At 32.8% G+C, this 16,978-nt stretch overlaps 1 protein-coding gene across 1 annotated transcript in view; it reads left to right on the plus strand.

The window, feature by feature from the left end:
- Positions 1-16,978, plus strand: part of LOC133332889 (nipped-B protein) — a 120,281-nt gene that overhangs the window by 53,084 nt on the left and 50,219 nt on the right. The window contains exons 10-12 of the mRNA XM_061541256.1: positions 5,898-5,990; positions 6,059-6,376; positions 6,436-6,611. Of these exons, the coding sequence (XP_061397240.1) occupies positions 5,898-5,990; positions 6,059-6,376; positions 6,436-6,611 (587 nt within the window). The remainder of the gene's footprint in view (positions 1-5,897; positions 5,991-6,058; positions 6,377-6,435; positions 6,612-16,978) is intronic.

Raw genomic sequence — 16,978 nt, forward strand, 5'->3', positions numbered from 1 at the left:
AGTGTACTGAGACCGATATTACAACACAAATGTTGTGTACTCTACCAAATGTTTGTACTCTCTACGCGATATTACCCTGCAATAAATTTCTGGTCCAAGAACCATTGCATAGGATTCGCGAGTTCGTGGCTATACATTAGAGGGAGCTCTTATGTGCGCTATGTTTGAAACTCTAGCCATCCCAAACTGTCTTTGTGCTGAGTCAGCCTTAGACATGACAAGAAAATTAGTGTGATCCATATTATCTATTTCTGGTAGTGGTCTTTTTAATTCGTCGAACAGAGTCGCGTAAACCACACTGACTTGACAACAAGGGTCAAATATTGCTCTGATCGGCATTGAACCGTTCGAATACTGAAAAAACCTTTATGAGTATTGATAGAGTGGTACCCACATAATTGAATTATACTCTATTTAAAGTCGTAATTTAATTTCAAGAAGAATAGTTTCGTTTAAACCGAATTGATTATAAACAATGTTTCTAACGTATTTAAAAATTACAGAAATAAATTATTTTCACAAAAAATAATTATAAAAACAATGTCAATCCAATTAAAAAATTATTTTTAAAATGTTTGAATTGGTATCGTTTGCCTAGTTTTGTTTATCTTTGTTGTATTAGTTTGGCTGTAGGCTTTTTAAAGTAAAAATCGTTTTTAATTTTGATTTTTAATATTTATTGCTTCCAATATTTCGATTGGATTCTCCAATCATCCTCAGGGAACTACAATTACATATATTTTAACAGATTGAAAAAACAATGACAATATGTAAATAAACTTACTTGAAGAAAGTTATGTTGTCTTTAAGTCAACGTTCTTGCTTCAACTAAAGTCTAACAGATTTGTATTTGTTTACTGTGTGTCTATAGATTTGAGCGCAATTGTCTGTGTCGGTTTTATAATTGAGTCGAGTGTCAAGTGGAGTGTTGATTATGTGCAACATCTCAAGAGTAAACCTTTTTTGATAATTACTTTCTTGAGTTAGAATTTTTATGTCATTAAAATCTGGGGTATGTCCGGTTTTTGTGCAGTGTGCTGCAAGAGCTGTTTTTGCTCTATGGGTTTGTAAAGAGCTTTTTGATCCGATTTATGTGCGGATATTCTTGTCTTTAATTTAGTCTTAGTAGTACCAACATATACCTTTTGGCATACGTTGGACTTGTCTCCCTTACATTTAATGCGGTATACTACGTTGGATTTCTCCTCGTCTTGTATTTTACTTTTTAATTTGCTGAAAAGATTATTCAGCGTGTTTTTAGTTTTAAATGCCAGCTCAAATGTTGTGTTGTCGTAAATGTTAGAATGTTTTAATCTTTCTGAAAACCCACGTGTATATGTCATAGTTTTGTAAATTTTCTCGCTGTTATCGCTTGTTTTCTTTGTCTCTTCTTTTCTTGCTCGTGCCATGAGATTGTCAATGGTTTTGTCCGGAAAATCATTTTTCCTCAGGATATTCTTAATTATATTAATGTTTTTGTTGTGATAGTCTGGGTGGCTTATGTCTAAAACTCTATTTATGAAATTGGATGCAGTGTTGATTATTGTTCTTCTCGGATGTTTAGATGTAAAGTTAATTAGTCGTCCCGACGCTGTAGGTTTCTGGTACCAGTCAAGTTTAAGATGAGGTCCTTTTCGTATCACTAGTGAATCCAGGTATGGCAATTGGTTGTTGTTTTCTAGTTCCATAGTAAATTGTATTTGAGGGTTGAATGAGTTCAAGATGTCCAAATTGTCCTTTATTTCGTCTTTTTTCATGACTGTAAAAATGTCGTCCACATATTTGGTCAAAATCTTTGGTTTTGTGTACATTCGCTGCATTGATGAGTCCAGTAATTTCTCCATGACTATGTCAGCTATGACAGGGGAGGCTGGAGAGCCCATCGGCATACCTTTATTTTGTTTATATATTTTGTCGTCATATATGAAATATCTTGTGTCCTTTATACATAGCGTTAGAATTTCCATGAACAATTCTTTTGTCATAGATGTATATGTTTTAATTGTATCCCACTTATCTTCTATGGTGTTGAGAGCAAAATTTACTGGTATGCTAGGGAAAAGTGATACAACGTCAAATGAAATTAAGGTTTCGTCGGGGTTGATCTGTATGTGCTCAATTCTTGTTTTAAAATCTTTTGCGTCTTTTACGCATTAAATGTAAGGGAGACAAGTCCAACGTATGCCAAAAGGTATATGTTGGCACTGCTAAGACTAAATTAAAGACAAGAATATCCGCACATAAATCGGATCAAAAAGCTCTTTACAAACCCATAGAGCAAAAAACAGCTCTTGCAGCACACTGCACAAAAACCGGACATACCCCAGATTTTAATGACATAAAAATTCTAACTCAAGAAAGTAATTATCAAAAAAGGTTTACTCTTGAGACACTCGACTCAATTATAAAACCGACACAGACAATTGCGCTCAAATCTATAGACACACAGTAAACAAATACAAATCTGTTAGACTTTAGTTGAAGCAAGAACGTTGACTTAAAGACATCATAACTTTCTTCAGTAAGTTTATTTACATATTGTCATTGTTTTTTCAATCTGTTAAAATATATGTAATTGTAGTTCCCTGAGGATGATTGGAGAATCCAATCGAAATATTGGAAACAATAAATATTAAAAATCAAAATTAAAAACGATTTTTACTTTAAAAAGCCTACAGCCAAACTAATACAACAAAGATAAACAAAACTAGGCAAACGATACCAATTCAAACACCATACACGGAAGGCACACCGAAAAGATGACTATCTACAGAAAAATCAAAGAAAACTACAACGAACATTTACTGCAGATTACAAAACAATACTCCAAAGGCAATAAAGCGACGGCCACTTTATTGACTTCCACGACTTTTCTTATGAAATGCAAACAAGTTGGCATAATCCCTAACTTCATAAACTACAGCACAAAACACATATACAACATTTTCAAAACAAACAATGATATCCCGCCAAACATTAAAAGAGTTCTTGATAATCACGTCTACCATTTTCACAACAAAATTCTAAACCTATTAATACAACAAAAACATAAACTGTCTCACAAAAACAAAGTAAGACAAAAGAAATTGCAACAACAAATGACCAAACTTCTACATGAAGAAGACCTGCAACTTTTTATGGAGAGTGAAGCAAAACTCTTGGAGAGTTACACTAACACATGCAAGACAACACAAATCAAAAAGCTCAAATCATTACAACAACAAAACGAACAAGTAAACATGGACAACGAAAACGGATGGTTTGTAAACAAAACAGAGAAAGAGATCCCAAAAGAAGTTGAGTGGTTGCTCTCGCTGGGACCTAAATATGCATTACCCATAACAACAAAAACATTCCCGTTATTTGACGTCATAGCAGAGGGAGAAAATTGCATACAAACAATCAATGACAAGGAGAAACAAGACATAGCGAGAACAAAGATGGTATCTCTAATAGACGAACATATGAAAAAGAAAGGAACATTAAACACAAGAGACAAACAAATATTAAGTGGGTCGGTGCAAAACTTTTTTAAAACAAAATAATGACTTGATCATAACCAGTGCGGACAAAGGTGGGAAAACAGTAGCCATTTACAAAGATGAATACCAAACGAAAATGGCAGCAATTTTGGGAGATTTATGCACATATCGACGCTTAAAAAGAGATCCGACAAATATATTACAAAACAAAAACAATTCTCTGGTGGAAAAATTATTTAAATTAAAGATAATTAATGAAACTGAGAAATACAAAATGACGAATAAGACATCAACTGCGCCAAGATTTTATGGGTTACCCAAAATTCACAAGGATGGTACCCCTTTGAGACCCATATGCTCCACAATCAACTCCCCAGCTATCGGACTTTGTAAATATATGGTCAACATATTGAAGAACCTGACTAAGAATTCACAATATAACGTAAAAGACGCAAAAGATTTTAAAACAAGAATTGAGCACATACAGATCAACCCCGACGAAACCTTAATTTCATTTGACGTTGTATCACTTTTCCCTAGCATACCAGTAAATTTTGCTCTCAACACCATAGAAGATAAGTGGGATACAATTAAAACATATACATCTATGACAAAAGAATTGTTTATGGAAATTCTAACGCTATGTATAAAGGACACAAGATATTTCATATATGACGACAAAATATATAAACAAAATAAAGGTATGCCGATGGGCTCTCCAGCCTCCCCTGTCATAGCTGACATAGTCATGGAGAAATTACTGGACTCATCAATGCAGCGAATGTACACAAAACCAAAGATTTTGACCAAATATGTGGACGACATTTTTACAGTCATGAAAAAAGACGAAATAAAGGACAATTTGGACATCTTGAACTCATTCAACCCTCAAATACAATTTACTATGGAACTAGAAAACAACAACCAATTGCCATACCTGGATTCACTAGTGATACGAAAAGGACCTCATCTTAAACTTGACTGGTACCAGAAACCTACAGCGTCGGGACGACTAATTAACTTTACATCTAAACATCCGAGAAGAACAATAATCAACACTGCATCCAATTTCATAAATAGAGTTTTAGACATAAGCCACCCAGACTATCACAACAAAAACATTAATATAATTAAGAATATCCTGAGGAAAAATGATTTTCCGGACAAAACCATTGACAATCTCATGGCACGAGCAAGAAAAGAAGAGACAAAGAAAACAAGCGATAACAGCGAGAAAATTTACAAAACTATGACATATACACGTGGGTTTTCAGAAAGATTAAAACATTCTAACATTTACGACAACACAACATTTGAGCTGGCATTTAAAACTAAAAACACGCTGAATAATCTTTTCAGCAAATTAAAAAGTAAAATACAAGACGAGGAGAAATCCAACGTAGTATACCGCATTAAATGTAAGGGAGACAAGTCCAACGTATGCCAAAAGGTATATGTTGGCACTACTAAGACTAAATTAAAGACAAGAATATCCGCACATAAATCGGATCAAAAAGCTCTTTACAAACCCGTAGAGCAAAAAACAGCTCTTGCAGCACACTGCACAAAAACCGGACATACCCCAGATTTTAATGACATAAAAATTCTAACTCAAGAAAGTAATTATCAAAAAAGGTTTACTCTTGAGATGTTGCACATAATCAACACTCCACTTGACACTCGACTCAATTATAAAACCGACACAGACAATTGCGCTCAAATCTATAGACACACAGTAAACAAATACAAATCTGTTAGACTTTAGTTGAAGCAAGAACGTTGACTTAAAGACAACATAACTTTCTTCAAGTAAGTTTATTTACATATTGTCATTGTTTTTTCAATCTGTTAAAATATATGTAATTGTAGTTCCCTGAGGATGATTGGAGAATCCAATCGAAATATTGGAAACAATAAATATTAAAAATCAAAATTAAAAACGATTTTTACTTTAAAAAGCCTACAGCCAAACTAATACAACAAAGATTTTTAAAATTTTCAATAATACAAATGTAATCTTGATTTTTGTGAAATGTTCGCGGATTATCACGATTTTTTTAGATATTGACCTACCCTGAACATATATTTGCAAATTATACAGATATATAAAAAAATGCAGCATTCAGTGTACTGTGTAACTTGTTTATTTTAGTCTCGCACCTAGTTCAATGGATATGCGTACGAAAATTCATATCTATTCACCACCATTATTGTTTATCTTAGGGTATTGAAAAATGTTATTGATTGATATTCTATTTTAAATTAACAAAAAAAAAAACCAAATACGTTCTGCCAATGCCACGCTTTTTGGGTAACAATCATTGAAATACATTTATTTATATTTTGAGATTAAATTAGCCCTTAAACCTACAAATATAATAAAAAAAATTATGTATATTTTATGTTTAATTTTAGCACGGTATTCTTAGAAAAATCAACCAAATTATTGATGTCGTCAATACAGCGCACGATACTGGCACAAGTTGGTTAGAAGGTTTATTAAATAGTGTATGTATTACTTCAGTTATATTTTGTCGTTATAGAATAGACTTACATGTAATCATTTTTCTATCCAGATATTCGAACCCAAAGAAAATATGTTGAAGTTGGATGGCAGTTCTCAAGATGTAATAAAAAAAAATACAGAACCTCCTCCAGAAATTATATTGGCGTGTCAACAATTAGCGGATGGTCTTGTGGATAGACTAATTGAACTTGAAGATACAGATAATGAACGAATGCTAGGTTGCATAACAACGTTACATTTGCTAGCTAAAGTCCGTCCACAGTTATTAGTGAGACATGCTATGACAATAGAACCTTATTTAAATATCAAATGTCATCCATCTACGGCTCCTAAATTTATATGTGCTGTTGCTGATATACTGGAAAAAGTAAGTTAAATTCACAGTATTGGTAAATTTAAATTTCAAAATAAATAAAAAAATTCCAGGTTGTTCCTTTGGTTAACAACGCTAGCGAATCTTTTTTGGCATCATTGGAGGAACATTTAATGTTGCTAGTTGTTTCTTTAAATCAAGCTGTTGTCTCGAGCTGTGTATCCTGTCTGGGAGCTGTTGTAAATAAAATAACAAAAAATTTTAAGCTTATCCGCGACTGCTTTCAAAAGTAAGTATTATAATAAAATTGGAACGAACTTATAATCTTCGGACGTATGTTGTCGTGATTACAGTGGATGTTTGTACATTAAGGGGACCCCCCCCCCCCATTCTCGGGGTCAAAAATGTTGTTGATATTATTCGAATCTGCACTAATTAAAGCATGTCCCTACAAAATTTCAAATGAAAATCTCAAGAACTCTTGAAGATATAGCCGATTTATTGTGTCAGCATCAAGTGACGGGCTTTTCAAACTTTGAACGCGTTTTTCTCTAAACATTTTTTGGCGAATGGCGGGCACGATAACTCAAAAACTAATAACCCAATCGATTTCAAATTTTTGCACGTTTCTCTGTGAGTGTATAGCTATCGTATGATAAAACCAATCGGTGAAGATCTTCCTTATTTTTTAACTTGAGTTTTGGTAAAAAATCGGCGATGTTTCAAAAATATTTTTTCAAAGGTCCACCATTTTGTTAATTTTAGAGCGAAGTCAATAATCCTAGTTCATACGAGAGCCAGACATGTACTATTTCTAACACCGTTGGAATTTTCGAATTCCGATGTTCCAGTGAGGAGTTATCATGCCCGCCATCAAAAATAAGGACTTTTCTTTAATTGCAAAAAACTACAACAAAACAATAACAAAAATTTTTTGTAAATTATTTTTCTTCTATTTTAAATCTTCAATTATATATGTGCAAAGTTACAAACCATAACAAGCATTGGTATTGATTTACAAGCCCATTGAAAATCTTGAAAAATTAAAATCGGGATTGGGGGTGGGGTCCCTTAAGAAATTTTTACGTCATAAAAGTAATATAAAAAAAGAAAATTCAAAAATTATTGTTGTCATTTATTAAGTATCTAGTACTTAATAAATTTTGCAAACGATTTAACAAAAAAAATCAATGAACACCAAAAAGATCCCGAATTCACGGAAATAACTCGTATGCACTCTCTTTTGCCCGTTTGCATTTTATAGACAATTTGAAGAAAAAATGGAAAAGTGCGCGTTTTCTAAATCTTTATTGGTTTTTTACTTCTTTCTTAAGAAAGCATAAAATTTATGTTATTTAAATCTCGTTTATTAAAAACATTTTCGTAAGTTTTGAACGAAAATAAAAAATACACACAACAATAATAAATTACAAGTAATTCTTTAAAATCCGCCGAAGTTGTCATCCGGATCATGAGTGAAATATCCTTTGCCGTTGTTCCCAAATATCAATTTAGAGGTCGTAAAATGCTTATAATTAATGTGGACCCACTTTTAATGATATGGGAAATGTTGATAAGTTTAGTCGGTGTACGGCGTGGAGAGCCCTTCTTCCCGACATTGGTTATAGCAGCAGTAAAAAATACAAGAACCTCTATTATCGAAAAAACTGCTAAATCAGAGCAAACATTTTTCAACGATCCCCAGTCTACTAGAAACGTGTGATAACGTCAGACGAATCAAAATTCAACCGTTTTCAATTTGACGGTAAACTGTATTGCTGATGATGACTAGACCTCTGATTTTTGCATATTTTTTATGCTTTATCCGATTGGACTCAAATTTTGTATTTAGGCGTTTCATGCTCCATTTGATCGATATTTGGAGTCGTGTTATTCAATTCAATTCTTTTATTCATCCAAAGTTAACATGTTTACAAAATTATATGTACTTAAAAGTCTAGAGTATGGGATTTATCTATAGATATTACAGCATATAATTACATTACATCACAATTTGTATCCTTTTAGTATTTTTAATAATTCTTGGCTAAAGGGAAATGGGAAAACCCTTATTATTATCTTATTTTAATAGGTCAAACATTATTAGAAACCAATATTGTCTATTGGAGAACTATTTGTAAAATAGCATCACCACAGACGAAAGATTTCTGTTTGATATATTTTAGATTTATATATATTTACTGTTATATACTAAGTTATATCTATGCATTCTCTTATTATGGGATAATTCGAGATTGAGGAATTTGTAAAAAAATTTTCGTTCTGTCTTCTTATGAATTCTTGAAATGTTTCATATCCAGTCTCAGCGTGTAATGTATGTGTACGATAACGCCATGGCTTGTTATAAATCATTTTTAAGCATTTATTTTGTATAATTTGAAGTTTCGTTAAATGACATTTAGCTGAAGTATACCATACTTGAGATGCGTATGCCATAATTGGACGTATAACAGATTTGTATAATAAGTTCTTGTTTTTAATGTCTAAATACGAACGATGATTTAAGAGGGGCCAGAGTGATTTAATCGCTGACATTGCTTTTAAACGCACAGAATCAATGTGTTTCTGAAATTTTAATTTTTTATCTAGGACAACACCAAGATATTTTATATGATCTAATACCTGAATAGTTTCATGACCAAAGGATAAAGGACGGCGAGGGAATCTTTTTGGTGAGTTGTTGAATGGAAAGATTGCAGCTTGTGTTTTGCCGTGGTTAATTTTTATTTTCCATTTAGAAAAGTATTTATTACAAGTGTCCAAACTGCTTTCCATTTTCTTTAGTAAGGCACTAGTGAGTTTACTTGATGTTATCAATGCAGTATCATCTGCGTAATATGCAACATTTATTGAACGAGGCACCTTTAAGTCTGATGTGTAAATTATGTAAAGTAAAGGGGAAAGAATAGATCCCTGCGGTAGACCGGATGGGATGTTTTTTGCGGAGGAGGAAACCTGGTTCACGGCAACTTTAAAAGTTCTATTGCACAAAAAATCATCTATAATTTTACATAAATATTTAGGAAATTTCATCTTGTGAAGTTTGTATATTAAACCGGTATGCCATATAGTATCGAACGCTTTTTCGATGTCTAATAGGATAATCCCTGTTGATCGCTTACTACGCCGATTTCTTAGGATTTTATTTTTAATTCTAGAAATTTGGTGTATTGTACTATGACCTTCTTTAAAGCCAAACTGTTCCTTTGCTATGACGTCGTTTAAATCAGCGAATTCTTTTAATCGGGAATGAATAAGTTTCTCATAGATTTTTCCAAGATTACTTAAGAGACTAATAGGTCTATAACTTCCTTAAAACGTTCTGGGAAATAATTATGTCGTAGGCAAGAGTTAAAAATCAATATAAGTTTTTTAATTGCATTGACAGGAAGGTTTTTAATTAAAATATTTGACACTTTATCAAATCCAGGTGATTTTGCTACTCTAAGTTTCGCTATTATTGAATTTATTTCATTGAATGTAATAAAGTGTATATTTTCAGTACTAGATGGGTTCGATTTTAGTTTGGTTACCGCTCTGTTTATTTTCTGCTCAGAGGGACGAATATAATCTATTGTAAGTACATGAGAACTAAAAAAAGTTTCTGCAAGAATTTCCGCTTTTTCATCGTCAGATAATAACTTTCTATTTTCTACTTCTAGTGTGGGAATATTATTGGAGCCCTTTCGTCTTAAGTTTCTGCTAAGCTTCCAAAACTGTTTGTCTCCTGGTTTCATTTTAGAAAGGAAATTTGACCATTTCATATTTCTTTCCTGGTTTATCCTCTCATTAATCTTCTTACTTAGAAATTGGCAACATTGCTTGTAAAACATTTCCTCGTTTGTATTCCTTGCTCTTTGCTGTTTTCTTCTAAATCTTTTTCTGTCACTTATGTATTTTGTGATATCTCTGGGAAAGTCGTGTCGAAAATTTTGAGTACTTGGATACGTTGCACTACTACTGGCAGATATAATAGTGTTGATAAAGGATTTTAATCCTGTGTCAATATCGGACTTGGAGCTTGGATTGGGAATATTATTAAGACTGTCGTTAACTTTGCGTTTGTATAATCCCCAATTACAGTGTTTTGAATTAAATGTGTGTGTACTAACTTTTTGAATTGATTGACATGCAATTGAACATACTATAGGTCTGTGGTCTGAAGGAAAGTTGTAACCTAATGTTTCAACTTCTATTTCTAGATTAGTATTGCTGAGAACTATGTCAACGATTGATGGATTCCTGCCCATTTGATGCGGGTAAAGGGTTGGACTAGGACTGTATATCACGAAATTTCGTTGCATGTACAAATTATTTAAGGAAATGCCTGCAGAATTATTTGAAGAACATTTCCATGATATATGTTTTGCATTTAAATCACCTATGATTATATAGTCGCTGTTGTCAGATGTTAGTTGTATCATATCACTAACAAAATGAGCAGTAAATCTGGGAGAATAAGCAGATGTAATTCTTAGGTTTCGATTATTAACATTTATTACTACAGACACGTTCTCTATAAATTTAGTTGTTATTATAGGGAGTTGTCTGTGTTGTACGGTGCGATGTATCAAAAGAGCAACACCGGCCCCTCTTGAAGTCGTTCGATCATTACGATATATATAGTAATTTTTAAGATATGTCTTATGACTATGGTTTAAAAAAGTTTCATTTAATGAAGCTATATGAGCTTCTTGATTTTCTAACAAATTTTCAAACTGTTTTAAAAGACTATGGTTTGTTATTCCATTGGAATTCAAATGAATTATTTTAAGATCTCTTAAATTATTTAAATTCATAAGCATATTTGACAAGAGACATAATAACAAACATTTGCTGTGATTTTGTTGTACATTTGCTCAATTCATCAAGAGCATTAGTAAATATATTGAATAACTCATCTATATTAAACAGAGTGTTGTTGTTATTGTAGTTTTTTAGCATATCAGCATAGGTGAGAGTATTATTATTGTTGGTACCGTTGATTGGGTTGGCGGTGCTAACCTAAGGTATGTCTCTTGAGTGGTGTGTTTGTTGGATGCCACGTGTGTAATTTGAGGAGTTTCTCACTGTATTCACTGATGAATGATTTACGACATTTCTCTTATTATTTCTGCTTGTTGCTCTTAGTCTGATCTCCAGATATTGTGCACGCATTGGACAACTGATGTCATTAGCGGAGTGATCATGTCGTTCTCTGCCGGATTTCTTGCAGTTGAAGCAAGAGAAGACTGCTGGTTTTTTGTCGTTCGCATTGAATGGACACTTCTCAGAGTGATGATAATTTGCACATGTCATGCATGCTGGTTTTCTGAAGCAATGCTCACTCCCGTGTCCGAACATTAAGCAGTTCCAACATTGCGTTGGTCAATCGCCCTTTTTGGGTTTTTGTTTCTTCCAAGTGACATAAATATCTCTTATGAAGTTGACTTCTCTGAGGTGATTAGGTGAGAATTCTTTGCGTAGGAACTGTACTTTGTACACTGCATTTTGTGAAGAGCTGAACTTTGTTGTAACTTCAGTTACACTGGTTGGAGATAAGTTGTATGTCTTGAGATCATCAGTAATGTTTTGTGTGTCCATCTTTGGAAGACCATGGAGAAATATTGTGAATAATCGGTTACCTTTTTGATTGAAGGAATGAAAATCAATTTTTGATTCAATAAGAGATTTTTTACAAAACTCATATTTTTCAAATGTGAATGGGAAGATTTTTGTTCCAATCGTGGTACTTTTATATCTACATTCTTTACCAAGAATGTGTTGGATTTCAGTGAGTGGTATAGTTTTGTCAGCAATAAGTGGCGGTGGTTTTAGCACCTCTCCCGATGCCGATGGAGACTCTTCAATTATTTCCATGTCGTTTTGTTCAGAAAGAACACTATACCTGTTGTTTCGAAATGTTGATGGGCGATTTGACGTAGTAGCTCCGCCAAGGTTATTTGAAGGTTTCATCTTTTTGAAGGGACCAGATTTACTCTTCCGTTGGGGGACAGAGTTGGGCCACGGGCCCATAGTATTTTGTTAATCTTCTGTCTGTTTAACACACAAAGCGCGGTTTGTTAAATGAAGTGTGAAAATAATAGACGAAGAGAGATTTTTAATAATGATACTATTATCACCGTAATTCGTAATCAACACGAAGCAGAAGTTTGCGACCGCACAGTACAAATGTGGAGTCGTGTTAAAAATATGCAAAAAATGCAAAAAATATACAAAAAATATGCAAAAAATATGTACGGTATGCTAGGTCGATTTGCGATAAATATGCAAAAAATACAAAGTATGCAAAAATATGCAAAAATATGCAAAATATGAAAAAATATGCAAAATATAGACAAAAATATGCTAAATATGCAAAAATATAGGCAAAAATATGCAAAAACTATGCACGGTATGCTAGGTCGATATGCAAAATATATACAAAAAATATGCCAAAATATGCAAAATATAGGCAAAAATATGCACGGTGTGCGGTTGTCGATTTGCGATAAATATGCAAAAATATGCAAAATATGCACGGTTATGCTAGGTCGATTTGCGATAAATATGCAAAAATATGCAATATATGCAAAATATAGGCAAAAATATGCAGAATATGCAAAAATATACAGAATATGCAAATTATGCAAAAATATGCACGGTATGCTAGGTCGCAATATTAAAGATAGAACTTTGAAATTTTACACATATATTATTATTACTTCTAGGATGTTTGGTATTGGAAATGGGATATATCGGTCCACGTTTTAGTATATCCCCATATAACTGTTCATATACGTTTGCATGTTTTATACATATATTTAGCAAATTTTTCATAATGCCCCAAATATCTAACATTTGAACCATGAAACGCATACATACAAAATTTGATTTCTATAGCTTAAACATAATGAAAGCACACAAATTCGAGGTCTATTTTATAAAAATTTAAAAAATTACCATGATTAAAATGATTGCATATGCATATATATTTTGCATATTTATTGCATATCGACCTAGCATACCGTGCATATATTTTGCATATCTTGCATATTTTTGAGTATTCTGCATATTTTTGCCAATATTTTGCATATTCTGCATATTTTTGCCTATATTTTGCATTTTCTGCATATTTTTGCATATATTTTGCATATTTTTTTCATATTTTTGCATATTTTTCATATTTTTGCATATTCTGCAAATTTTTGAATTTTTTGCATATTTTTTGTGTATATTTTGCATATTTATCGCATTTCGACCTAGCATACCGTATTGACCTTGCATACCGTGCATATTTATTGCATATCGACCTAGCATACCGTGCATATTTTTTTTGCAAATTTGGATATTTTTGCATAATTTTGTCTTTATTTTGTATATTTTTTGCATATATTTTTCGCATATCGACCTAGCATACCGTGCATATTTTTTGCATTTCTCGTGCATATGCATTATATGCAAAAAATTAAAAAATATGAACCCTTCAAATAATTCTAAATTCTTTGGAACGAGTTTGTGTCCAATCAGAATTTCTATATCTTCATTATTAAAAAATATGCAAAATCCGAGGTCTAATGATGACAAATTCAAAGGCGCCAAGTGAAGCACGGTTAAGAGGCAAAAATATGCAAAAACTATGCACGGTATGCTAGGTCGATATGCAAAATATATACAAAAAATATGCAAAAATATGCCAAAAATATGCAAAATATAGGCAAAAATATGCACGGTGTGCGGTGGTCGATTTGCGATAAATATGCAAAAATATGCACGGTATGCTATCGATTTGCGATAAATATGCAAAATATGCACGGTGTGCTAGGTCGATTTGTAATAAATATGCAAAATATATGCAAAAAATATGCAAAATATGCACGGTTATGCTAGGTCGATTTGCGATAAATATGCAAAAATCTGCAATATATGCAAAATATAGGCAAAAATATGCAGAATATGCAAAAATATACAGAATATGCAAATTATGCAAAAATATGCACGGTATGCTAGGTCGCAATATTAAAGATAGAACTTTGAAATTTTACACATATATTATTATTACTTCTAGGATGTTTGGTATTGGAAATGGGATATATCGGTCCACGTTTTAGTATATCCCCATATAACTGTTCATATACGTTTGCATGTTTTATACATATATTTAGCAAATTTTTCATAATGCCCCAAATATCTAACATTTGAACCATGAACCGCATACATACAAAATTTGATTTCTATAGCTTAAACTAATGAAAGCACACAAATTCGAGGTCTATTTTATAAAAATTTAAAAAATTACCATGATTAAAATGATTGCATATGTGAAATATGTTGCTCATATTTCACATATTTTTGCATATTATATGCATATATTTTGCATATTTATTGCATATCGACCTAGCATACCGTGCATATATTTTGCATATCTTGCATATTTTTGAATATTCTGCATATTTTGCCAATATTTTGCATATTCTGCATATTTTTGCATATTCTGCATATTTTTGCATATATTTTGCATATTATATGCATATATTTTGCATATTTATTGCATATCGACCTAGCATACCGTGCATATATTTTGCATATCTTGCATATTTTTGAATATTCTGCATATTTTTGCCAATATTTTGCATATTCTGCATATTTTTGCATATTTTGCATATTTTTTGTGTATATTTTGCATATTTATCGCATATCGACCTAGCATACCATATTGACCTAGCATACCGGGCATATTTATTGCTTATCGACCTAGCATACCGTGCATATTTTTTGCAAATTTGGATATTTTTGCATAATTTTGGCTTTATTTTGTATATTTTTTGCATATCGACCTAGCATACCGTGCATATTTTGCATATTTTTTGCATATCTCGTGCATATGCATTATATGCAAAAAATTAAAAAATATGAACCCTTCAAATAATTCTAAATTCTTTGGAACGAGTTTGTGTCCAATATTGTGTACTAAAATATTTATATTCCGCGGAGATATATTTGGCATCACTGTGTGATGTTTGGGATGACACGGCAGATAGCATGTCTAGTCAACAACACATATTGCTTGATCCTGGTCTCTTCATGGTTCCAGCCAAAGCTTTCAGAACTTTATTCCTAGCTTTCACCTTCTGAAGCAGGTTATCGAAGACCACCTCAAGGATTTTCGGATTATGGACGGTGTTGATGCGCCTACCTTCAATGAGAATGTCAAGTTCTAAATTGACTTCTCGCGTCTAGGAAGACAGCGCTCCCGGAAGAAGTTGGCGATGGTAGCTAAATAGTTCGAAATGATTGCACTTGCGTCGTCAAAGTTAAAGTCAGACGAAATAATCGTACAGACATCGACATACGACACCACCGAAACATCTAGGGGCTGATGCTGAGAGTCGATAGCGTTCGGAATTATGGACGTACGATCGAAATTTCGTACTTTTGATATTCTGCCAGACGATATCGCTTAAAGTGTATCGGAATTTCGTATGCTATGAGGCTATAACGCTTAGCTGTCAAACGCAAGCTTTCGCTATTTTGCACGATAGTATATTAGCTATCGGCAAACGGGCTCAATTTCGAGTTTCTGCACTTTAAAGTCGAATCCACAAAAGAAAAAGTGTAAAGGCGTTTCAAATATCGAGTTACACGCATTTGCGTTGACAGACATTTTCAAATACCACCTAAAGAGTATACCACTGTTTATAATATTTAGTACCTAGGGATAATCTAAAAAAACAAATTTAAGGTAAATTTCCAATTTTTCTGTTTAGAAAAAAATTCACAGGCTCTTTGGTTTTAAGTTTTTTCTATTGAGGGTAGAATTTTTTTTTTCACATACTATTGGGTTCAAGTTTTTTCTATGGAAAAAATTCACAGACACTTGGGATCAGGGTTTTCTATATAAAAAATTTATGGCAATTTTTCAAAAAGTGCCAGTAAATTGGTTTACTCGTACCTATCTAATAGGAAACAGTATGTTTCTGTAAATGGTATTAATTCATCAACTCGTTCGGTTATCTCTGGATGATGTGATTTCAAAACTTGAAAATGATTATTGTCAACCTTATGTCTATGCAGATGATATTTTCCTGCTCTTTAAGTATGACGCTACGCAAAATTTGATCAATAGTCATCTTAGTTTTATCGGAAGCTTGATGGTTACTAATAGTCTGATAATTAATCCTTCTAAGACTAAGGCTATTACTTTCCAACTTAGGAATCGTATGTTCCCTTGTCATCAATTGCTTCTCAATGGCCAGCCGATAGAAATTGTCCACTCTCTTAAATGTCTAGGCGTTATTATTAATTCATATCTCAATTTTGAAGACCATATTAATCTCCTCGGTAATATGGTTTACTCCATTTTAAGAAGGCTATACTCATTAAAGGCTTATACTCCAACGCATGTACGATCTCATTTGGCGCAGTCCTTGTTAATATCCCTTATAAACTATGGAATTGAAATTTATTCCGGAAAATGGTCTTTAAATATTAAAGAATATTCAGAAAAATTGTATGACCTGAAACGGATCGTCAATTTTGTGCTGGACGCACCTATTGTGTGCCGAGCTTAATATTTTGACTTCATGCACGACGTAATAAGCCTACGCCAAGCTTTAAGGTAGGCATAGTGGCAACACTAAAGTCGGCAGCAATGAC

The sequence above is a fragment of the Musca vetustissima genome, unplaced genomic scaffold (genome assembly GCF_032173495.1).
Source record: "Musca vetustissima isolate MV318-11 ecotype Yass unplaced genomic scaffold, APGP_CSIRO_Mvet_v1 utg6462, whole genome shotgun sequence".
In the NCBI taxonomy this organism is placed as follows: Eukaryota; Metazoa; Arthropoda; class Insecta; order Diptera; family Muscidae; genus Musca; species Musca vetustissima.